General features: G+C 37.0%; 1 protein-coding gene across 3 annotated transcripts in view; it reads left to right on the forward strand.

Annotated features, from left to right (window-relative positions):
- Positions 1–27293, forward strand: part of LOC134806791 (nephrin-like) — a 174829-nt gene that overhangs the window by 117698 nt on the left and 29838 nt on the right. For all 3 annotated transcript variants that reach the window (XM_063780148.1, XM_063780149.1, XM_063780150.1), the window contains 4 exons: positions 14852–14962; positions 17455–17661; positions 24392–24546; positions 25502–25646. In XM_063780148.1, the coding sequence (XP_063636218.1) occupies positions 14852–14962; positions 17455–17661; positions 24392–24546; positions 25502–25646 (618 nt within the window). The remainder of the gene's footprint in view (positions 1–14851; positions 14963–17454; positions 17662–24391; positions 24547–25501; positions 25647–27293) is intronic.

The raw sequence follows: 27293 nt of genomic DNA on the forward strand, positions 1-27293 counted from the left end.
GTTCAGTTATTCACGTTATGAATTGTTATTCAATAAATGTTTATAAAATAAACAAGTCTTTTAATTTCATGTAATCACTATCATGTTTGACTAAACCAACAAATAACCATGATGGTAATTACATTAAGAACACAATTATTACATAGAATCATAGTTAAATGTATTTACCTATGACAGTAATGTGAGCTGTCTCACAAATTTACTGTGTTTAACTTTACACAACGCTTTCGTCAGTATATCTGCCAACATATCATTAGTATTTAGATACTCAATAGTAATCTTATTACTATTTACAAGTTCTCTAATAAAATGATGCCGTATATCGATATGTTTGGTCCTAGCATGATGTAAAGAGCTCCTACACAATTTTAGCGCTGACTGATTGTCATTGAAAATTGTCGGTACAATTTCTTTATTTATAATTTCTTTCAGAAATGTACTAATAAACAAACCCTCTTTACAAGAATTAGACAAAGAGTAGTATTCGGCTTCGGTAGAGCTAAGGCTAACCGTTTTTTGCTTGCGACTTTCCCAAGTAACTACTGACTCACCTATTTTAAAAACATAGCCCGTGTACGACCGGCGGTCCACGTCGTCACTGCCCCAGTCTGCATCCGCATATCCGGTGATATCCAGCTGCTGCTTGCCTTTCTTAAAAGTCAAACGGAGATCCAAGGTACCTTTCAAGTAGCGCAGGACTCTTTTGGCTGCTTTCCAGTGGGTCTCTGTAAATGATTCATTAAATTGACTCAAGTAGCTAACTGCGTATGCGATGTCTGGTCGGGTACAGATAGCAATATACATAAGAGAACCTACAAGACCTCTATAATCATAGGTATCATCTCTTTGATTGCCCCTAGGTAACTTAAGTCCAGTTTCCATGGGAGTAGGCGAACACTTACACTCTTCCATTTTATATTTCTTCAGCACCATCGCGATATAACTCGATTGATCGAGAGTAATTTTGTTTTCATCTCTACACAATCTCATACCTAACACCTGATGAGCTGGCCCTAGATCTGTCATATCAAATTCCTTCATTAATTTGACTTTGACATCTAGCTTATCACGTTCATCACCTGTCGAAAACAATATTATATCATCAACGTACAGAGCAATAATTATAAACGACCCCTTCAGTCGCTGAAAATAAACACAAGGCTCAGATGATGACTTATTGAACTTCAACTTACTGCATAGAACATGATCAATTTTCTCGTACCATGCCTTTGAGGCTTGTTTCAACCCGTAAATAGCTTTATTTAATTTGTAGACCTTACTTTCTTGACCTTTAACTATAAAGCCTTCCGGTTGTTCCATGAACACAGTTTCCTTCAAGTCACCGTTGAGAAATGCTGTTTTTACATCAAGATGTTCAATCTTCATACCGTACTCAACCGCCAAGGCTAACAAAGTACGTATAGTGGAATATCTGACAACCGGTGAATACGTCTCCTCATAGTCTATTCCATATTGCTGCGTGAAGCCTTTAGCTACCAGGCGTGCCCTATATTTGAGCAGTTCACCGTTCAATCCACGTTTCACTTTGAACACCCACTTGCATTTGACAGGTTTTTGTGACTCTCGTCTATCTGTCAGTGTCCAACACTCGTTCTTAATAAATGAGTTGTACTCACAAGACATTGCTTCCCTCCAATTGTCAGCATCTGGACCACTCAGTGCTTCTCGTATAGTCCGTGGAGCATCTGGATCGCACGTGCCCGCTAGGAATCCAAAATGTGGTGAACCCGATGAACTGTCATATTCCGAAGTATCCGTACTCTCCTCCTCTGGAATATAAGTTGCATCGGCCGGATCATCACATTCACTAGAGCTAGACGAATCATTTATTGTGATCGTACTCGTTCGATCGCTCGTACTCTGAGAATTTTGTGTTAAATTGGCATCATCAGACGTACCGCTCACTACCGATATCGCTGGTAATATAACATTTTTATTTCCATTATTTTCAATTTGTGGAAATATTTCAATTGACTCAATGACATTGTCAATGTCATCACTTGATACTTTTTTAATGAACGTATTTTCTAAGAAGGTTACATCTCTGGCTTTGATGCATTTTGTTGGTTGTTCCGGGTCCAAGAGTCTATAACCCTTTGTATGCTCACAATACCCAACAAAAATGTACTTTTTGCATTTCGGATCTAATTTCGAACGCTTCAAAGTCATCGCATAAGCCACAGAACCAAAGATACGTAAATGACTTAGAGATACCTTTTTGCCACTCCACTTTTCTTCAGGAGTGCTCCCCAGTACAGCTTTCGTAGGACAGCGGTTTTTGACGTAGACGGCCGTGTTAACAGCCTCCGCCCAGAATTCGTTGCTTAGGCCCGCATCTTGCAGCATGCATCTTGCAGCCTGCATCACAGTCCTGTTCGCGCGTTCTGCGACCCCGTTCTGAGCAGCGGAGCCAGGAACAGTGGTTTGATGCACAATGCCATTGCTCTTGAGATACGCCTGAAAAGCAGAACTGGTGTATTCTCCTCCGTTGTCGCTACGTAGCGATTTTATCTTTTTACCTGTCTGGTTCTCCACTAAAGCCTTAAATTCTTTGAACCTATCAAATACTTCACCTTTTTTAGTTAAAAAGTACACAAACGTCTTTCTAGAATAGTCATCTATGAAAAGCAAGAAATACCTTGCACCGCTGAATGAGGGAGATGGTAGCGGCCCACAGACGTCTGTATGTACTAAACCCAGGACCTCTTTAGCCCTGTTGTGAGATTTCTTAGGAAAGGGGACCCTACTTGCCTTACCTTGTACACACGCTACACACGTTTCAAAATCTCTACTATCGTATGATATACCAGAAGCCATACCTTTTTTCAAAAGTTCCATGCTTCTTCTGTTAAGATGCGATAGACGACGATGCCAAACCTTCTCTGAAGCTACAGATACAGTTTCGTCGCTAGTAACCGCACGCTTGTCCTCCACTGCTGCATTGGCCATCTGTTTGTTCTGTAAAGGAACATTAGAACACGCCCCCACAGTGTCAAGGACATAAACATCATTTTTCAAAGTAGCTGTCGCTGCAATAACCCCATTATCTAATATTTCGCAACTATCGGATTCGAATACTATCTTAAAGCCTTTCTTTGTCATGGCGCTTACCGACAATAAGTTAGCTACTAAATTAGGTACATAATACACATCACTTATAGTCTTTACAGTGCCATTACGTTGTTCCACTTGAACATTACCTCGCCCGGCCGTAAATAGTTTATCTCCGTTAGCTACAGTCACTTGCAACGATTTCTCTGACTTCATGTCACTCATCATGTTCACATCTCGACAAAGATGACTCGCCGATCCACTGTCCACGTACCAAAGATCACTTTCCACGTTCACCGACAGCGCCGTGAGTAGAGCCTTTGCCGACGACGTTTCTTTGCTACTTTTCTTTTTGTTCAACATCGGACAATCTTTCTTGAAATGTCCGGTCCTCTTACATACATAACACCTGGGCAGCTTTCTCGCGGCCGCCAGAGCCGTAACTCCGTCTCCGTCGCGCTTGCTGTCCTCACGTCGCATCCTCTCCTGTAGCAGCTTCGCCGATACAACTTCGCTAGATAATTTGGCAGTTGACGAGTTCTCAATAGCCATGATTAGCGGGTCGTAGTCCTCAGGAAGTCCGCTCAGCATGATGACCGCAACAAAGTCATCCTCCAACCCAGCACCAATATCCTGCAGTTGTTGTGCGACATCCGTGATCTTGTTTATGTATTTCTCCATACTCTGACAATCCGTTAACTTTGTGCTAAACAAAGTTCGCAACAGGCCTTGTCTCCGACATAATCCCTTATCTTCATAAGCTTTCTGAAGACTCGTCCATGCTTTGTGTGCCGAGGTCACGTTCCTTATGTGTACGAAGGCCGTCGATTGCACGGACAATGCAATGCGTGCGAGCGCTTTCTGGCCCTTTTTCACATCTTCCGGTTTTTTATCGTCAACCTCTTTTTCCACAAAATCCCAAAGATCTTCATGAACTAACACCATCTTCATCATAAATTTCCACGATGAATAGTTTTCCATTCCTTTTAGTTTTTCCATCACGAGTGGAGATGAGGAACTTATACTGGACGCCATTACTGCCGGCAACCGTATTAACTATTTTCGCTTTTTACGCTCAAAATCCGTTTTGATTTTTATTGAAAACGCGCAGGCCCATGACCTGTTAAATCTGGCGTAAAGGAAACTATGATGAGTCCATATGAAGAGTATATTGTCGAGGATTAGGCACTGATACAAGCAATATATCATGGAGCAAATAGGCTCTCATATTTTATCCTAAATCTAATTAACTATGATATCTCATTTAGTAATTTTTTCCGCTCATGTGTGTCATTCCTGTTCAATCTGATATAAGGTCACCCGGGCTTTATTGACTATCAAAATTTTAATGAAGTTAAGCCTCTACATTTAACCGTGCCGTAATTTATGAAAATAATTGCTACGCCAATACGCGGCCGACATCGATACCTAGAAGCAGCGTATTTTAGCTAAACTTTAAATAAGAGATGTATTAGGGTTATTACGGCTGTCCCATAGCAAAACCTAGTAAGTGTTTCAGACCAAATTTTACAGGAGAGCGTAAAAACATAAAATGTGTCAGCCTCAAAAAATGTTTTAATTTTTAATAAAAAAATGTACATGAATAGGTTGATTAGTAACTGTTGCATGTACCAACATAAATATTATAAAATAATATTGTATTTATACACGTTTTATTCCCCTTACTAACTTTGAACATATTGTGAGCACCGATGTTTTGTGTTACATATTCCCAATCCAATACCTAAGTAAGTGCTCTTTTTAGGTGTGAATCTTGTGTATCACTTATCAATATTCAAGACATTTCGGGGTTTTCCCACTAGTTACCACCAAGTTATTAACGGTGGTAACAACTGAGATTTGTTGCTCACTTTATACGACTGTAACAACTGAAAAAAAAAACCCACTAGGTATTTATTATACCACCAAACTTTGGTGTTAAATACCTAGTGATTGAGATGGTGGTAACTACTGGGAATTATTTTTATCTGTATCAGTAGCATACTGTAAATTATAGCATATATTACGCTCTTGTAATTGGGTGTTAAAATTCTGTTTGAACCCTTACTAGGTTTTAATATGGGGCAGGCGCAGTGCCCCGCGCGTCTGCCATGCATGGATACCCAGTTCAAAAACCTAGTAAGCCTACTGGATAACCACTCTAAAACCTAGTATGTCTCAGTCCCCTACTAGGTTTTGATATGGGATTTGTGACTTGCTGAGTTTTATAATGGTAAACCGTCACTAGACATGCTACTTACTAGGGTTGGAGGCGTCAAAATCTCTGTTATTTATGCCGATTTTTGAGCAGGTTTTTTGTAATCGGGTGAGGACTTACTACTAGGTGGGTCCAAATAACATAAAAAACAAATTTTGAGAAATCTGTCACTTACTAGGTTTTGAAATGGGACAGCCGATTAGGTTATTACAATAAGATTACGAAGTTTAACGTTTGTGATTTGAAAAAAAAGTCACACGTTTTTCCAATTTTCCAAACAACTTTGTTGATTTGGATATATTGATCAACACTTTATGAAAATATAGCGACAATGTGTCTGGTTAAATAAAACAATATTATTTTCACATCACCAATTCGAAAAAGGACTTTTTCTTCCCTGCTAGGAGGGATCAAAGTGGCACTTTTCTTCCCTGCTAGGAGGGATCAAAGTAACACTTTTCTGTTCTAGCACACTATTTTTACATTTTTTGCACTTTATTTTTTTAGCTTAAATAATCTGTTTAAGCATCCGATTGTGTCAACACTAAGATTTGTTTATTTTCCTCATAGTTGATGTGAAAAGCAGAGTATGTGTCACACTGTATCAAAATTATTTCGTCTTGGGTGTTAACTCTTGAATCTCTCATTAAGCTCAGGATTCTACTTTAGAATCCCCCACTACGTTCGGGATTTTATTGTAGAATCCATCGCTTCATTCAGGATTCAATGTACGCACTTGATGGAAATATATCATTTTGATCCCTTGTAACTTCTATTATTAATTTGTTTGCGTTCTTTTATAAAATGAGAAATTCGACGAGCCTGGAACCCTCAATCTTTGGTTTGAAAGTCGAACACTACAATAGTTGACATCCGTTTATTAACCGACTTCCAAATCTCAAAAGAGGAGGTTATCAATTCGGTTGTATGTTTTTTTTTTATGTTTGTTACTCCATATCTCCGTCATTACTGGACCGATTTAGGAAATTATTTTTTTGATTGTATGTATTGGTCCTGTTTTTAATAAAACCCAGTTCTGATGATGATATCCATGATGAATCGAAGGAACTCCTCAAATCTTAAAGGCATACATATATGTACCTAGTGATTTTTGTGGTTTTATCAACAAATCAAGCATAATATACATTCGAAAAAGTGTCATTTGATGAAGTGGAACTGCTGGTGATGATCAGAACAGAACTCTTCAACAACGCATAGTACACGTTTGGCGATTTCGAATTTCGATTTTGACTTGGACTGGGACCCGGACTCGAACCCCGACCCGGACTTGGACCCGGAGCTGGCCTTGGACCCAGACCTGGACCTGGATCCGGGCTCTTTTCTGGACCTGAACCCGGAACTGGACCTGGACTTGGACCCGGAAAACCACTATGATATCTAAACTAAATAAACCACTATGATTACCTATGTACCATTTATTTTTCATTTCATTTATTCACTTCAATCAATCAGCACTTACAAAAATAAACGTTACGTGCTAGTTGGCATTACATTACTTAATTAGTATCTAACATGCATTACCTGCAATAAATACAGTGAAACCTGGATAAGTGAGACTTCAAGGGACGAGCAGATTTGTCTCACTTAAAGAGGTATTCCACTTATCCAGGCTCTCAGTTAGCCAGGTACAAATAAATTTCTGACTCATTTACAGAGGGTCCCTTTAATAGAGGATATATCTCAGTTATAGAGGTGGTTAATAAGGTATTTTGTAATTATCTTTAAATGTTTAGGTAAAATAATCCTAAATATTTTTTAAGTCTGTTTAAATATTTCTTAGAATTTATTTTGAATGATTTTCCAAAGGATAGATTTTTTCAATTAAATTTTATACGGAGTTCATTGCGTCTTAGAAATTTATTAAATGAAAATTTGTTTATCCTTGTTACTTATCAAGATTTCAGCTTTCGTTTCGATAGTTTTAAGAGCGCTCTTACAAGAAAAGTCGAAATAATGCAAAATTGATGATACTAGTCGACGAAATTCAGGACTTTGCGCTCATTATTAGAAACAATGAGTACTTGTTCCAGTAAAAGCGTCTTCTTATCTTTATAAATATCGTTGTAAATATTAGAAAAAGGACTTATTAAATTAGTAATGATTTTTTTTCTGATGGTCGTTTCCGAAAAACCCCGTGAAGCACTGAATGGCGAGCTCTTATTTGGAAATGTTGAGAATTTTACTCTGCTAAACCTGGCTATTTTGTATTACTAATACCCTGTACTTTAGGCATATCAAACTATATTTTTCCTACATACCTTTGAGAAAGAGAAAATCAAAGTAAAACGAACTCGATTTTCTCTCCGAAACAAGTGTCAATTCCTACGAAAATCTACTTAATATCGAAGTCATTTTCATACTCAAGCAAGCTGCAACGTTTGCTTATACTGTTGGTATACATTAGTGTTTATGAAATTCTACTATAATTTTTTGGCAATTTTTTGAAAACTACTCTATATTACCGATGACGCGCGCTGCGCCAGCTCAGTGCCGCGGCAGAGCTTGTAGAGGCAGGACGTGTGTCGGTCGACTCCGCACATTTTCAACGGCGACGACGAGGTTTTTTATCATTGAGTGCGGCGGGCGCCGTGTAAAACGCTATACTGTGTGCGTGTAAACCGCAACGAGAGACTTTGATCCTAGCACTGTTTTTATAGTATTATAATTTATAATGGTACAGTTTAATAAACTACCGGACAGGATTAAAAATATTTGAAACGACCTGATTCTATATGTATTTATTTGACTCAAGATAGTACTCAGGGTCTGATGATGGAGCCGGAAGGTGGTCACCGGTACCAATCAACCATGCAACTAAACCACTTCGTGTTTAGGCTCGTTTTATTCATCTCAACAAGATCTTTGACACAAGATAGTACTCAGGGTCTGATGATGGAGCCGGAAGGTGGTCACCGGTACCAATCAACCATGCAACTAAACCACTTCGTGTTTGGGCTCGTTTGATTCGGCTCAACAAGATCTTTGACTTAAAATAGTACTCAGGGTCTGATGATGGAGCCGGAAGGTGGTCACCAGTACCAATCAACAATGCAACTAAACCACTTCGTGTTTAGGCTCGTTTTATTCGTCTCAACAAGATCTTTGACTTAAGATAGTACTCAGGGTCTGATGATGGAGCCGGAAGGTGGTCACCGGTACCAATCAACCATGCAACTAAACCACTTCGTGTTTGGGCTCGTTTGATTCGTCTCAACAAGATATTTGGCACAAGATAATACTCAGGGTCTGATGATGGAGCCGGAAGGTGGTCACCGGTACCAATCAACCATGCAACTAAACCACTTCGTGTTTAGGCTCGTTTGATTCGTCTCAACAAGATCTTTGACACAAGATAGTACTCAGGGTCTGATGATGGAGCCGGAAGGTGGTCACCGGTACCAATCAACCATGCAACTAAACCACTTCGTGTTTAGGCTCGTTTTATTCGTTTCTATAAGATCTTTGACACAAGATAGTACTCAGGGTCTGATTTTGGAGCCGGAAGGTGGTCACCGGTACCAATCAACCATGCAACTACACCACTTCGTGTTTAGGCTCGTTTGATTCGTCTCAACAAGACCTTAGACACAAGATAGTACTCAGGATCTGATGATGGAGCTGGAAGGTGGCCACGGGTAACAGTCTACCATGTAACTGAACCACTTCGTGTTTGGGCTCGTTTGATTTGTCGCAACAAGATCTTTGACACAAGGTAGTACTGAGGGTCTGATGATGGATCCGGAAGGTGGTGACCGGTACCAATCAACCATGCAACTGAACCACTTCGTGTTTGGCTTCGTTCGATTCGTCGCAACAAAATCTTTGACACAAGTTAGTACTCAGGGTCTGATGATGGAGCTGGACTGTGGCCACGGGTACCAGTCTACCATGTAACTGAACCACTTCGTGTTTGGGCTCGTTTGATTTGTCGCAACAAGATCTTTGACACAAGGTAGTACTGAGGGTCAGATGATGGATCCGGAAGGTGGTGACCGGTACCAATCAACCATGCAACTAAACCACTTCGTGTTTGGCTTCGTTCGATTCGTCGCAACAAAATCTTTGACACAAGTTAGTACTCAGGGTCTGATGATGGAGCTGGACTGTGGCCACGGGTACCAGTCTACCATGTAACTGAACCACTTCGTGTTTGGGCTCGTTTGATTTGTCGCAACAAGATCTTTGACACAAGGTAGTACTGAGGGTCTGATGATGGATCCGGAAGGTGGTCACCGGTACCAATCAACCATGCAACTAAACCACTTCGTGTTTGGCTTCGTTCGATTCGTCGCAACAAGATCTTTGACACAAGTTAGTGCTCAGGGTCTGATGATGGAGCTGGACTGTGGCCACGGGTACCAGTCTACCATGTAACTGAACCACTTCGTGTTTGGGCTCGTTTGATTCCTCGCAATAAGATGTTTGAGACAAGATACTACTCAGGGTCTGATGATGATTGACAGGTACCCGTCGCCCCTTCGCGCTCCATCATCAGACCCTGAGTACTACCTTGTGTCAAAGATCTTGTTGAGATGAATAAAACGTGCCTAAACACGAAATGGTTTAGTTGCATGGTTGATTGGTACCGGTGACCACCTTCCGGCTCCAACATCAGACCCTGAGTACTATCTTGTGTCAAAGATCTTGTTGAAACGAATAAAACGAGCCTAAACACGAAGTGGTTTAGTTGCATGGTTGATTGGTACCGGTGACCACCTTCCAGCTCCATCATCAGACCCTGAGTACTGTCTTGTGTCAAAGATCTTGTTGAGACGAATCAAACGAGCCCAAACACGAAGTTGTTTAGTTACATGATAGACTGGTACCCGTGGCCACCTTCCAGCTCCATCATCAGACCCTGTGTATCTTCAGTGTCAAAGATCTTGTTGAGACGAATCAAACGAGCCTAATCATGTTACTACATGGTTGATTGGTATCCGTGACCACCTTAATCATCATCAGATCCTCAGTACCAGTTCGTTTTTAAACCCTCGTTGATACAAACTTTACAACCTATAGGTACCAAATGCAATGACGAAACATGTAAATAAGCGAGTAGGTACCTATAATTTCTTTCGAGTAATATACCTTCATAAGTACGAGTATGGGGCTATTCATAAATTACGTCGTTTCAAATGGGAGGAGTGGGGGGGGGGGGGGTCTGGACATCGGATGATGGTAACATGACGTAGGAGGAAACAGATTCATCCGAAGCTTGATTTTTGGATGATTTGAGGGGTGGGGGGGGGGGGGGTCAAAAATCGTCAAAAATAGATGACGTAATTTATGAACAGCCCCTATGTACATTTGCACTGCATTTAGTATTTTCGTACTTACCAAATAACAGTTTTAGAACTTTAAAAGTTAAGTACAGTTAGTGTTGTTATGGTTGATTTCAATATGCTTCGCGAAGGATCAAGAATGTTTAATCCATCATTGTAGTGCGAGTGTGGTAGAAGGGATCGGCGTACTGAGCTCGCACGGCCTGCCGCAGCGCGTAAAATACCTAAACTCGCTCAACGCCGAAATGTAATAGCGCTCTTAACTACATAAAGTAACTAAATGAAACTTGAAGTCGTTTAGACACAATTAAGCAAATGCGGAATTTGTGGATAGACTAAGAGTTAGTAAGAATACGGAAATAGATCAATAAAGTCCAAGTTAGTCCAAGAGGTCATAGATTGACGTTATCCCAGATACAGAGGTAATTCGTATAAAATTCTAAAAAAACAATTAGGAAAATGTAATCTTATAAATATAGTCTCAGTAAAAGAGGTAAAATACACTCTCTGTCTCAATTATAGAGGTAAATGTGACTATAAAATCACAACAACTAATCCCAGTTATAGAGGTTCGTTTTATCTCACTAACAGAGGTAATTCAGTGCTAAAGTGTCGGGACCGCACCATGAGTCCCAGCTATAGAGGTTTCTCACTTATCCAGGTCCCACTTAACCAGGTTTCACTGTACAATGAAATAAAATTGAAATAAATCAAAACTTAAATTATATGTACAATGCCGAATAATTATGGAATTAGAAACAATGTCAATGTCACAATTTTCTAAATAAAATTATAGTAATAATTTAAATGAAATCGATTTCTACAGACTAAATTAGAATATAAGTATTTGTATAAGAAGATCAAATAAAATTAAACTAATATTTCTATTTGCATTTTGAATAATATGTCACATAATTACTCTAATAAAATTAATAATAAATTCATTTATACAGAATCAATAGGCAAAACTTACCAGCCCCTCCCGCTCAAACCCCCGTACACCGCACCGCATGCACCGTTAAGTGGGTTAGGTTAGGTTTGAACTGCGATCCTCACAAAACCGAACAAAAGTGGGTTAGGTTAGGTTAGAACTGCGAGCATTACAGAAACAAAATGCTACTAGAAAAGTGGGAATGGTTAGGTTCGAACTGCGATCCTCACAGAACCGAACTGCTATCAGAGAAGTGGGTTCGGGCTAGAACTGCGAGTACTGCGACCCTTATATGTATATTTATACTTATATTTAGAAACGAAATGCTACTAGAAAAGTGAGTGGTTTTATCTCCTTTTCTACATAGTGCACCATCTACAATAATCTTTCACCCATAGAAGTCGTTTTTTTTTCTTAAAAAATATGTTTTTTTTTTCAATGAGTAAATTTATATTTCTCGGAAGGAATGAATTGTTTCACGGTACGGTACTCTAGGTTTTGGTAAAAAGGCAAACTATTAAATTTTGAGAGAGCGATACACCAGTCTATTCTCCCCCGTTTGACGGTATTTCACGGTTGCGGGAAAATGGATTGCGCAAGTAAAATAATGACCCCAATTATTAAATTAACTATGGATCGAACTAAATTAGACGTGAATACGAGTTCAGGTCGTTGTTAATTGTTATAACGGGCGATCTACTGAATCACGGTCCATAATAATTAAAAAACCGGGCAAGTGCGAGTCAGACTCGCGCACGAAGGGTTCCGTACCATAATGCAAAAAAAAAAAAAAACGAAAAAAAAAAGCAAAAAAAAAAACGGTCACCCATCCAAGTACTGACCACTCCCGACGTTGCTTAACTTTGGTCAAAAATCACGTTTGTTGTATGGGAGCCCCATTTAATTCTTTATTTTATTCTGTTTTTAGTATTTGTTGTTATAGCGGCAACAGAAATACATCATCTGTGAAAATTTCAACTGTCTAGCTATCACGGTTCGTGAGATACAGCCTGGTGACAGACGGACGGACGGACGGACGGACGGACAGCGAAGTCTTAGTAATAGGGTCCCGTTTAACCCTTTGGGTACGGAACCCTAAAAATTAGTTAATGTAAAAAGTTTTTTAAACCTACTCATTACCTTTAGCTTTAGATTTTTTTATTTCATAAAAGTAAATTACAATTGCCAATTGTTCTAAACCTATATTACAGGTATATGTATTTATATTATGATGGTCAAGTAGGTAAATAACTATTGATTATATAGAAATGTCAAGCCATACACAATTTAAAAACCAGCATTACTAATCTAAACTAAATTATTATTAACTAAAGTATATTAAATAATACTTATCCAGGGAAAACAATATCAATACGGCTACATAATTATAGTTATCTCATAATAATTTTCATATAATTTGATGATCATAGGAATTAAGTGAATTTATTTAATACGTTGATATAAACAATTAAACATATTAAGTTACCTTCATATATTATTTTAATAAGATTCAAACTGATACCTACTACAAGAAAAAATATGAACCTTTATCCAAAAATCGTGTGCAAACTTTACATAAACATTGTTACCGTCCCAAATCGTGCAACATTTCAAAAAATCACAATAACGATGATAAGATTTTCCCGGGACCGTAGTAATTTGCGTCAGGGACGGCTAGAAGCCTTTTTATTTTAGCCAATATACGGCCCGTAGAAAAAGTTTAATGTAGGGTAACTCAATTATGGAGGGGCGTCGTGCGTGCCGAACATTTATCACAGGAAATTCACAAGAATTCTTTAACTGTGGGTAAGACTAGCTTGGTTTGAATTGCATCTCAGGTTTGATCTCTCGTGTCGTCATCAATTTACACAAAAAAAAATGTTATACTTTGTTCTGTTATAACGCAGCCGTGTAGTCCCAAGAATTAACCACAAAGAGTTTGCTCTCGGTTGCTTCAAACTTCTATCGACTTAAAACTTCTACATAATAAGGTATTAGGTACGTCTAAAGCCTGAACAGATTCAAAGGTTGCGAGTACCTGAGAGTCTGGTATTTCTTTTACTATAACTAAGAATAAATTGGATCTTGAAAGTTCAAATTTCATTCTTAGGACCAAAGTTCAAGCTTATTAAAAGTTTTAGGCAACGTAATGATTTCATATACCTATACAGTTTAACTTTGAAGCGGTGGTGGTCGAGAGGAAATAACGTCTGACTTTCAATCCGGAGGTCGCGGGTTCAAATCCTGGCTGGTACCAATGAGTTTTTTGTTCATCATTTAATATTTACCACTAGCTTTTCGGTGAACGAAAACATATTGAGGAAACCTGCATACATCTGGGAAGAAATTCAAAGGTGTATGTGAAGTCCCCAATCCGCATTGGGCTGGCGTGGGGACTATAGCCCAAGCCCTCTCGCGCATGAGCGCGCGCACAGGTGCACACTGCACGGTACTGCAGTGGGACGTATATAGGCTGAAATTATTATTATTTAGTTTAACTTTGTATGGATGAGATTAAAATCAAATTAAAATACCTAATAAACAATATCGTCTGAAGAGTATTGAAATCTAATGATAGTAACGATTCAAGAACCCACTATAATAATTTCATGTATAGCATAATTATTACACTCGTTAACTTCACAGACAGGTTGGAGTCGTCATGTGATCGTAACTAGGCAATTGTTCCGCGAGTATATCAAATATGTATATGTAATAAAAAAAATAAATTGATGCCTCATTTGGTTAATCACATCAACAACTCCTGTAATAAAACTAGTAATACCTAAAATGTTATTTTAAAATGACTATACTAAATTAGTAGGCATGCGAAAATGCGTCTGTGACGTACGTATCTTATGTTAGAGGAAGAAAATTTTATCTGAATCATGAAAGGTGCGATGCAAAGCGGAGAAGCGAATATTACTATACGTATTAATTTTATCCCCCAAGTTGCAATGTACTTCAAGTTACTGTCACAAAATATTTATTGCTGACTTTACATTTCAATCAAGTACTCGTCAAGACATTTCTAATGAGCCTAAACTCAATATGGTTGTGCTTTTCATCAAGGATTTCCTTTGGCTGCCTTCTAGCTGCATTAATACATCAGCTCTATGTTAGCGTTTATTAATTATTGTCAAAAAATTAAGGAATTACGCCAAATTTCAATTATATCAGACAACGCGAAGTGGTTTCAATTAAAGTTACATAATTTGAAGCACATATTTTATTAATTATTATACAAATGGAGTGAAACTTAGTCAAATTGTGTAATTATTAATTATTTCTTCGCAAGCTTTTTTTCACAGTTGTATTTGTTCACAGAGTTACCAGAAAAACCGAAAATATTCGACGAACTAGACAAAGAAGTAAGCGGCGTGGCTGGTCCGTACATAGAAGATACCAGTGTCAAGCTCACCTGTGTTGTAAGTGGAGGTAAAACTAGAAATAACATAATTATTGGTGATATTCTTTATTTTTGACAGTAGGAAAGTAAAGTCATGGATTTTTTCGCCGTATTAAGTTCCTATTATGAAACAAGTACAATAGATATTGGTTTAGTTACTGTACAAAATTTAATCAAATTCTCTCCAGTGGTATATGGCAAGCTCTAAACAATTTCACAGACTGACAACTATAATAGAAATCATGGAAATTAGTGACCGTTCCGAATAGCTCTTTGTGAATAAGTTTTCCTCAAATAGCCTTCCTGCAAGATTTTGTCTCTCTACTATTTTGTTATACATAGAATACGAAATAAATTAGCTTTTGTGCCTTGTAGGTTCTTCTAGCTCCAATAACACCTCGGTCGAGCCTGCTCATAATTGAATGCCTTCAACTACACTTTTACCTTTTAAAATCCAAATTAGAACAAATTTACTTAAGTTATTGCTTTTACTAATAAACTATCATCTGATAGTTCAGTTTAAAAACACCGAAATAACGGGACTTGCCCCTAGCCAGTCGTATGTTCCAAATTAAATATTTATAAAAAATTCGCTTCGCTTTGCTTCGCTTCGCTCGCTCGTTCGATTATCATTATGTAATTTTAACACAAACAAATCATAGGCCATAATAGTACCTACGAGTAGTCGGGCAGTCCGGATTCAATGAATTTATTTCTGAAATGTAAGAAAATGTCATCCTTAAACTGGGTCTGTTGTGAAAATTAAACCAGAATAGCGCTACAAAAGGGGTCCTCGTGAGAAATTACCCAATTTTTCATGTGAACCTTCTCCGATTCAATGCTAGTCAATATATTTACCTGTATTAATAACAATGATATAGTACGATCCATTTCGATTTAACAAATTTGTGTAGGTAATTAAGAACCTTTTGCATCAGCATTATAATATTAATATTCGGTTGTTAATTATTATACAATCAATGTTAATGTACAACACTAAAGTGCATGAAAATGGCTGTGCTCATACAATAAAATGTGTTTTACATGTTAATTGTAGTGTGATTCTATTATTTTCGGCAGTGACAGTAAGTAAATTATGCATAACTACAACATTACCACACATTACTGTCTTTTCTCAAATATACATATTGTAGTACTGGAAAAGTTCGATTCATTCGTCTGGATTACCATTTTTTTATTTTAGTATGTTTTTTTCGTTTTAAATGTGTGTAATTTAACAATTGTTCATATTTTCGGCACGTTTGGATCTGATGATGGGATCCTGTAAAAATCCAGGGAATTATTCAATTATCACACATCGTTATAGGCCAGCTGTTTCTACGGGATATTTTTTAGGGTTCCGTACCCAAAGGGTAAAAACCGGACCCTAATACTAAGACTCCGCTGTCCGTCTGTTTGTCTGTCACCAGGCTGTGTCTCATGAACCGTGATAGGCTAGGCAGTTGAAATTTTCACAGATGATGGATTTCCGTTGCCGCTATAAAAACACTAAATAAAAATACTAAAAACAGAATAAAATTAATATAATGAAGTGGGTCTCCCATACAATAAATGTGATTTTTTTTTGCCGTTTTTTCGTAATAGTACGGAACCCTTCGTGCGCGAGTCCGACTCGCACTGGGCAAGTTTTTTTTTTTAATTCGACCGATTATCTTGAAACGGGTTACATTTATTTGCAATGATCAATTTTATACAAATCAGATCATTAGCAATGATTTAACCCTTATAAGTAAACCAGAGGTACAGACTACATTTAGTGGTTGTTTGAGTTATTTTTAAACTCCGCCTTTAAACTAGTGATTGTGGAAATTATCTAATTATCATTATCGTAATTAATCATTTTCAGGCAATTTACATAAATAAATATCAAAAGAACTAATAGGTTAGGTAGGTAATTATAGTCATTATATCTATAAAAATACTAATAAATAGTCTAAAGATCAATTTTCAATACCTTTACGAGTAAATTATACAACAAATTCCTGATATTTAATCTAATTTCGAGTACCTAATTACTTATCGATATATACATTGGAAATAGATAAGAGACAACACACTACGACAAAATAAATTAAATCATTTTTTTTCGATAATCGCGAATATATTGTGTTTACATTATTTTCCAACATTCTTGCTAGAAACAGTAGGTATTGTTTCTATCTATGAATAAAGTATTGAGTTACTATCTATAAAAAAATCTACGAATGAAATATTGAAATTTGAGTTGTAAAAACTGTGTTTAAATAAGAATGACGAAAAGTTAGATATTACAATAAAAAAATTGCATTTTAAATACTAATTAAAAAATCATAACTTACATAAATATATTCTTTATTTTAAGTATCATTGCGTGTTTGACAGCGAGTTAATTGGTGACGTTCAATTTAAAGTTACTTTGTTATCTATTGCCTTTTTTGTCTATTGTTTTAAAAATTATATCAACTCGTAGTTTCAGTGCCAGTGTTTGTAAATACCTTTACTAAACTTTAATTTTCAACAGGTAAACCAATGCCGCGCCTACGATGGTGGCGGGATGACAAGCCCATTCACACCTTGGAACCCTTAGAAGATGGTTCTGGGGTCAGCACACTGGAACTGAAGATCCCTCGGCTCACCAGGGATTACTTAGAAGCTGTGTATACCTGCACCGCGGATAACACACTGCTGGTGCCCCCTTTGAGGGTTAACGTGCAAATACAGCTATACTGTGAGTAAAACATAGTATTAATACTAGACTCGTCTACCTGTAAAGTATTAACTTTTTTATTACCTACTTACACTTGCTCATTAGGGTGGTATTTCATGCGTGTAGACGCGGCTATAGTAATGATTGGCTGTTTGCATTGATTTTTCTTAGTGGGTACGTATTTTTATAAAGTAAAAAACAATACGGTAATAACTTCCCGACCGTTAAAACAGGACATTTTTTTTTATTTGAGTTTGACCATTAAGAAGAACTTCCCGTACCCGTATTAGGTGAAGATTTCCGAGCATATTGGAGAAAAATATTTTTATTTTATTTTATTGGGGTAATTTGATATACCTTTATGCCTATTTTAAGTATACCTGATTACTGTGATGTTGTAACAGTTAAATGAGATTGTGACGTAGTTTTAATGTACCCGTATAAAACTGTTGGAGCACAAAATAGCTACTCAATGGGTAACAAAGTAGGCACATTTTATGCTAGCTAAACGTTTTACCTAAACATATAATTATGATTGTATGTACCTACATACTTTTAACAGTATTGTACGTAACTTAAATAAGAACTTGGAGTTTACGAACGATGTAAGCACTAGACTTATGGCAAGTCAAATAGTAAAAATAAATGTACTTAGTGGATTATGACATATACTTATATATCATAATCCACTGGGAAACAAACCGACACTATTAGAACATACTATGAAAATGTAGAAAGTATAAATTAGTATTCTTCGAATCATCAAATCTTTAATCTGCGTACGAGCTAGGGATGTCTTAATTTATAGGTAAAATAGTAAATAATAAATAGTAATAGTAAATAGTAGTTTTGTATTTGTATTTTTGTATTTGTAAATGTATAGACCAAAAAACTAACAACTCTGAAAGTTATAAATAATTCAATTTTCTTTGACATTGTAATGAGTCCTTGAGTAAGGAGGCTAAATGTTACGACCCCGGGGGTTAGTAATACGTGCCGGCCTTTGCCTCCTCCTATTTAGACGTACGAGTTATGACTTGCCCATTAATTATATTATGACTTGCGACCGCCATTCATTGCGTAACAAGACTTAACTAAGTATGTCTTTATTCTTGTTTCTGTATAAATAAAGAAACCATCTGTGAAAAGGCCAATGCCATAACATTCTATGTTGTGTCACAGGTCAACAGAAAGTTTACGCCATATAAATAGGAAATAACTGTTGCTTACTATACTCTACTACCAGGCGGCTTTAGGCCGGCAATAGATTTTTTAAGGACATTGCAAGGCAACACCATCCAAAATTACTTCCAAGGAATCGCTCCACTGTGCACTGTGCGTTAAATCTCCAGATCCGTTATACATTGAACTTTTAGAAAATAAAGTTACCCTGAATTTTAAGTTGTATAAGTACATATATTGCGTTAATTTAATAATAGTAATGTACAGTTTTTGGTAGGAATTTCTATTTACATACCCAAAAGTGACTTTCGGACAGGGCACGGACTCCTAATTAAGGACTTTAGATATTTTAATGTGTGCTCAAAATCAAATTGATGAATCGATTGCCTGGATCGCAAGCAAGAAAATTTTATATTCAAGAAAAAAAAATGTTATGTATCTGAAGTTACCCTACGATTTTCAGCTCGGACACAAAAAATAAGGGTTCAGAATTGACTTAAGTACTAAGTGTTCATTAGACAGATACTAATCCCCTTATTCATAAACGTCTACTAAAGTTGCCAAGCCGATAATAATCGTTTGTCCCTTTCCATCATACCAATACGTCTGAAAAGGACAAACGATTATTATCGGCTTGTCAACTTTAGTAAACATTTATGAATAAGGGGCATACCTACAGTGAATGTGTAGAATGGCGAACGCTTAATTACATTTTAATTTTATGAGTTCAGATTATAATCCCAGCTCATTTGTGTAAATGGAAGCGTATAATTTATATAATTACCTAAAATATAAGCCATTTTCAATAATTGTGCCGATGCTTGGATGGAAATACTGAAGTATTTTTTTACATCTCTTATTTACTTCTCGTACATGACAGCAATTACGCGAATTGGATATTACGGAATGAGCTGTTGAGAAGTCTTCAGAAATTAGGGATGACGGCAGTTGGAAACAAACTTCGTCCTCATTTGTACCGAAATCATAATTTTGATCGATAGTGTACAGCTATGTACCTACTTTAAAGTGAATTTAAAAGTTACTTTTAGAATAAACTCTGATTTAAACCACTGTTAGCTATATACATTCTCATACATACACACCGCTATTTCCCTGCCTCCATTAGTAAAAGCGGCATTTGATTATTTTTTAGAACGACGTGGAGGTTTCAACAGCATTCAAAATATTGAATTTGGTCTACGGAACCATTAATACCATTCCCACAGGAGCACAGCGCAGGCACACAGCAGTGTGTCATATCCCTGATATTAGGACATTTGTCTAACTAACCGCGCAAGACATTATAAGCGGTGACAAACCTGACGTGCCACTACGTCATCTAATACGTGCTTGCTCTGAGTTATGAGTTTGGATGTACATGCAGTCGCCTTCAGATATATCGGAGTGGCCAAGGTGGTCACAATATCTGAACACGCACTCTAACGCCCTAACAATAGAGGCGTGTTCAGATATCTGTGAGCGCCTTAGCCGCTGCGATATATCTGATGGCCACTGTAGGTACTTAGGACCTGACAAAATGGAAGGAAACTAAGATTTTCATTAACTATGTAGGTAACGGTGAGTCATTATATTGCTGGAGATGCGCCTTTTCAAGTAAAAAATAAATAAAAGAAGAGGCTTAAAAAGATATGTTCATGAGGATCGCTATCTATCGATAGCTTTAATTTTCTGAATCGAAAAATAAAACGAAAAATAAACAAAATATCTACTACTGGAATCCGCTGGCAGCCGAATGAGCCAGATTTGCGGACACATGTGGACTCGTTGAGTATTTAATTCTTTTCAAGGGGTACTTTACGCAAGGGTTTCAACCGCAAATACCGCAAACTTGTTGTTACCTAAAAGCCAAATCAGAATAGGGTCCAGGTCTTTTGTCACGTGATAAACCGGGCGGCTGAAATGCCGCTGGCACATAAGATTTCAAAAATGCCCGTAAATTGCGTACCTACTTTATTTTTAAATTAAGATGACAATTAAATTAGCAATCAATTATAAGTTTTAATTTATTATTAGAGATCACTAAACAGAGACCGAAATTAAACATTCGACTACCGTAGGCTCAAAGGGCGTAAGGGACAAAATGGCGAAAATGAGTTATGAATGCAGTTATACTCAGTATTTTTTTCTCTATCGAGTGGTATATTTAACGTCTCGATAACTTGAAAAAAATGTCCGTTAAGCTCTATGAAAAATCAATGCTTGAACACAATATTCCAACGCATTTTGCCGTATCTGCCAACTCAAAAAAATGTTGTGAGACATTTTGTCGTAACTCCCAACTTTGTGTACGATACGCCCTTTTGTATTGGAAATTTTCTTAAATCTGTGCTAATTTTTTGTCCGTTACGCCTATTTGCAGTAGATTTTTGATGTAAGAGATACGCCAAGATACTACGTACAATTTCGAGTTTATAATTGTTGCTTTTTTGTGTAGAAGTGGGATGACCTTGTACTTTCCTTGTCAATTTTTTATTCAGTAGGTACTTGCATTACCTGCTCATGTGCTCATTAATGCTTTAATTATAGGGCTACTAAAATTTGACAATTTAGAATGAACTAGTGGGTACTTTGTTTATCAGATCTATTAAAATAATGTAACATAACTATATTTAAATGATAATTATGGTGATTAATTAAGGTGAGACTGATAACTTTTAGTTTTGTATGTGACTTGGCCATTTGTAATTTTGATTTAGACGTAATATTTATACATACTTTTTTGTTTAAACCTTAATTTATAGTATTAACCTTAGTTATTGTCTATAACGTTTGGATTTAAATCCATAGAAGTACGTATGCTTGGCCATATGGCCTTTTTACTACCTACTCTGATGTTACGTCATAAATAATCAAATATTAATTAAGTTTTACTGACCAAACAGACATACGAAATGTCAAAACTACTATTCTACCTACTTGTACAAGTAAAATTTATGATCATATTAAGATATACAAACAGAAATAACGCATAACTATACTTTTTATAATAAAAGTAATTGTTATAAATAGTTTTGATAGACATAAATAGATATAGACAGTAGGACAGCAGTGATGCTGTTGAAGTAATATAAAGAAATAAAAAAGTAGTTTTATTTTTTGTATTACATTTAGCCCTTTTGCTAATATGATAAATCATAAAAAAAGAGGCGTAAGGGACGCCCTTCTTAAAAACAGTCGTGTTTTTTGGCGCAACGGACATGCTATTTTTATAAGGTCTCTTGATACTGCAAATAGCCTCATACACGCGAGAGAATTTAGATAAATACCACAGGCGGGGTGACAATAGCGACCGTATTACACGATACGGGCACAAACTAGCAGCAGTGCCCCGTAGCTTAGCAAAGACGGCAAAAACTATACACGTCATGGGCCCCTCTGTGTATAATAATCTACCAACAGTAATAACAGACGCACCTAGTTTGTTAATTTTTAAAAATAAACTTAAAGCTAGGCTTGTTGAGCGGTCGTTCTATAATATAGAAGAATTTCTGACTGCGAAATATTAATGATAAAAATAGAAATCTACGCAAGTAGCTAATGTATTTAATTTTAATTTTTAATGTTATTTGTACTAGTTATGTAAGCTGACATGTAATTACTTATTACCAATAAAGAATGAGTATGAGTATGAGTATGAGTAAGTTTAACCAATCAATTTAAAAGAGCTGAAAAAGTTAAGAATAAGCAATATACAAGCATCAGTTTATTAAAAGAAACAAAAAAGTTATGATTTTTTTTCTCAAAATAAAACAGTTTTTTGGCTCTCCTGAAAAATCGCGTTTTGTCCGTTAAGCCCTTTGAGCCTAGTAGGTAGTAGTCGATATACAAAAAAAGTCTAGCGAATGTAACATAGGTACTTGGCTTTGGTCATATACAGTTCTTTCAACAAAAAACATCTACTTGAAAAAAAGAACATTATTTAAGAAAATATAATAATAAACACTCCACTAAAAGTTCGTGGCAAGTTTGTCCAATCTAAACGGCTAAATGCACTACGGAAGCAAGTAAACTCTGAGTATCTTTGCGTAAAATCTCCGCAATTTCACGTACACGAAAAATAGTTTCACCCAGTTCCACGATCCCGCGGAATGGGGGATAGTTTCATAAAGCCCGCTTAACCTGCCGACAACCGCTCATTCACTGTTATTGCAAAACTGAGTCCACATAAAACCGAGCGATTAACATAGATCATACTTCCCCGTGTGCGGCAGGGCTTACCTCTGATATGACAGCTCATGGCTGTTACAAAATTCTTTTGTGTTGGTAAGTTCGCGGTCGGAGCGACCATTAGTTTTTATTTGCGCGCATTGTCCTCTCAGCAACACCATTCGTCGCTGGCAGATAGGAAATTATTTTCCATTATAATACATAACACCACCCATTCTGCTCAGAATAAGCTTTTAAGCTAAAATGTTAGAATTTTACTTTGAGCGTAATATTAAAAGCTGGCTTTAGTTCCACAATGTATCTTCGCGTTCATTTACTATTTTTATTGGGGAAAAAATACTTTGAGATTCTTTTTTAAATAAGATTAATGAACGTGTCGATCTCGTAAAACAATAAGTAATAGTCTGAAAGCTTTTATTCAATATTTTTATTTTATTTAGAAAACCACTATACAAGAAGTGGCCGCGTTTCATTCGTTAGTGGTAAGCCGAAACGATTTTCCACCATCATTGTAGTCAAAATAATAGCCTGCTGAATTCATTTTATCCATTTAGATGAAATTTGGTATACAGATAATTTGAGTCACGTAAAGAACACAGGATAGTTTTTATCCCAAAAATGATCTTGTAAAAGTGTGAAAAGAGAGGTGGAAGTTTGTATGGTTAATCAATAACTGCTGAACCGATTTGGTCAAAATCTACGTCTACATATTAGATTTAGTTGAAAATAATACCAAACTTGACTTAGAACCTAATCTTCCCCCTTCACCTGTATCAAAAATCTGGGGGGCTCCATTTCTTAAATAGGTACATCTTAGAGACACAAAGATTAATTTCTGCCAAATAAAGAAACTTTTGGTTCAGAGTTCAGAGGAAGCCGTATTTGGCATTTTTATGTACCTAGTGACACACGAGTAAGGAATAGCACACACACACGAATCATATTAATAAACATCTGGGTATTATAATTTAACGTATTGCGCAATCATGGCTTCACTCGGCTAATAGGTAAACGTACAGATGTAGTACATAATTGTTTTCTATCGTATTTTCTTGGAAACGTTCGTAATTGTCTTGCTATGTCAGCTAACCTCCAGTACTTTTTGTGCCGAGACTGACTCAAATAGCAAGACACGTTCGTACGTTACCGTGAAAATACGATGGAAAATAATATAAAAATAATTATTTATTATTAAAATACCATTGAATACGTTTAATATGTAATAAATCAGTAGGTAGGTACTTACGCTAGCATAAACACCCATTTTATACCCGACCCCCACATCTTACATCGACTCTCTTCGCTTCGGCTAAAGCGCGAAGGCTCTTCAGCACTTAAGTGACAGTGGTTCCACTTGTTTAATTAAGTTTATTTTTTACAGTGAGACCACTGTTAGTGGAAATCCTAGCCAGAGAACAGCCGCTGTCTGTGGGTCAAGAAGCTGAACTCGCCTGTCGAGCGGTGGGGGCGAGACCGCCTGCCATTATCACCTGGTGGCTCGAAGGGAAACAAATGAATGCTGATGGGCCACAGAAGGTAATTTACTAAAACTGGTATGTAACTTTTTTTGAAGTTTTAAGTTCTGCTCTGTACTTTTTATATCGAATGTGGGTTATGTTGTTAACGGATGCAGATTTTTGGTTGCTATTTTATAGACCAGGATCTATATTTAATCTTTATTATTTAAACTAAAAATCGTTTAAATACATACATGTAGATGTAGATGTAGTGCAGGGACGCCCGGCCGGAAGCAGGCTGGCTGTCGATCGCGTGTCGCGTTCATACAGCCCGGTTCCCTGGAGTCTGAGCTGCAGGTTACTGTCCCGGCGGCATTCCCTCACCATTCTCCTCAAATCTTCTTGTTTTCCTGCAGAAGGACATCTTTAAGTTCGACGTCCTTTAGTTCGTTCTCTTTTAGTGTGACTTTACCGAATGTATTATATCGCGGTGCCGCATACATAATACATTCCGCTAGTAGGTGTAAGCTAGTCTCCTCCTTACCACAGTGTGGACAGGAGGCGTCTCTGCTAATTTCCATTATCTTAAGGTGTCTGTCGAGGGTGTTATGACCAGTAATTATACCCGTCAGAAGTCTCAGACTGCTCTTACCTAGTTTCAGAAGATACCTGGTTCTCCTGTGGTTTATTCCTTTGATCATCATCTTCGACTGTCTACATCCAGTTTCTTCTTCCCATTCTCTTTGTGCTTCCATCTCTTTTACCTTCTCTATGACTCCCTTCGTGACATCCGCTGACATAGGCAGAGCCGGTTCCGGACCAATGTGGCCGTTTCCACCCCCATCCTCGCCATCTCGTCCGCTTTATCATTTCCCGTAAATACATACATACAATTATAAGTAAAAACTTATTTTAACTACTCGTTTATTTCTCGAAGTATTATTTTATTCGAAGATGAAAATTATCCCTACTGAACTTAGCCGCGTCCTAGTTGACTACGGAACCCTAAAAATGACATCATTTTCTTGTTGCAGAACTCTGAGAACGGAAACGAGACAGTTTCGTTCCTGCGCTGGACCCCGCGAATGGAGCACGACGGTCGAGTGCTGACCTGCCGGGCTACTCACGCCACCTTGGAACACGTCACAATTGAAACAACAAAGTCGCTTAATTTGCATTGTAAGTCATACCTTTTATAATTATATTTAGGTACCTACTTAGCCCCTACAAGCAAAGTTTAATATACTTGTAGTTTGCCGCGAACTGTACGGCTACCACCAGTTTTGACATTGACATAACGCTCACGTTTACGTAACTTACTTTCTATGCATCTCGCTCACACTGGCATATTAGTGCAAGCGAGATGTACAGAAAGTAAATTACGTAGACGTGAGCGTTATGTCAACGTCAAAACTGGTGGTAGCCGTACTGTGATCCTTCTATTTACAATAAAAACACTATAATAGTATACGTAAATAAAACGTAGCATTGCAAAATAACAAGGCACTTTCAGAATGATAGTTCTTTGGTTAGCTATTTAATTGAATACCGTAGTGCAGTAATAATAAAGTGGTCGTTCTCCCAAAAAATCTTCGAAATGCACAAATACGTCAAGCTGATAGGACGGTATGTGCTATTTAAATGATTCGCTTTCCTTCGCTTCGCTTAGCTTGGTCGATTATATATTATATATGTTTACTTATAATAAAGGCCACCCGTATCGTTTCTAATTAAATATAAATTAAAATCTTGCGGTCGTTTCCTCTTAAGTAGATACCTAATTAGGTATTGAAGCATTAACGTCGCATGTAATAAATATAAAATCACAATTCGTGAGTGTTACGTTATCTAATTATGAAATTAATAATAAAATGACGAAACTCACTGCCGTATTCGAACTTCAAGATATTCACAAGAGACGACACGTACTAGATACATTCTAGATACGTTATAGTTTAGATATCAACTAGTTCTCTTTTACAGCGCAATTCGGGCAACCAATGTCACTTTTACGTTAGATAGAGTAAGATATATTATCTATTAGATGTGAATTGGATCTCTAAGTCATATCCTGTGGAAATCGTTCAACAGTATCTCCAGAATCGCACAAATGTCAAATTTGACAGGTTAGATCTTAAACATATCGTTATCGTATCTTGGTGATGTCTAAAAGATGTCTAATAGATGTCTATTTCAAAATCCGAATCGGGCTAAAAGAAACTAGTCCACAGTAATTGTTTTGCATAACCACCATGTAAAATAAACCCTCTAAAAATATTTTCAGTAGTCAAAACAATCAACAAGAATTTTATGTACTTTTGTATTTTGGCCACATTCTTGCTCTCAAGCATGACGTGAAGCGTACTAAACAAGAACTAGCGACATCTAGCCATCAGAACCATGAAATATTTCAATGGGCCGTCTCGCTCTTATGGCTAGGATACCCCGGAATTACCCTATTTTCATGACTTGTCTAGTTGTCATTAGTTATAATATAATTTATAGGTAGGTACTTAGGAAAAACATGAATTCATTATCGAAAACTCACAAATTCTGAATAATATACGTCCCTGGCTCCCTAGTCAGCTGGTTATGAAAGGGCGTCGTCCTCACGCCACGTTAGAACACGTAGTTACGAGTATAAGTAGTTACTTATACTCGTAGAAACTACGTCCCCAATTTGCATCCTAAATGTTGCGTGATATAAACCATAATATTATACGGCTTATATGTATGTACCATACAATTTGTTTTAATGTTAGACAACTTGGCGACGAAGTAAGTGGTTTGAAATAGTTTTGTTTAAAATATGGCGTATTTACATTG

The sequence above is a fragment of the Cydia splendana genome, chromosome 3 (genome assembly GCF_910591565.1).
Source record: "Cydia splendana chromosome 3, ilCydSple1.2, whole genome shotgun sequence".
Classification (NCBI taxonomy): Eukaryota; Metazoa; Arthropoda; class Insecta; order Lepidoptera; family Tortricidae; genus Cydia; species Cydia splendana.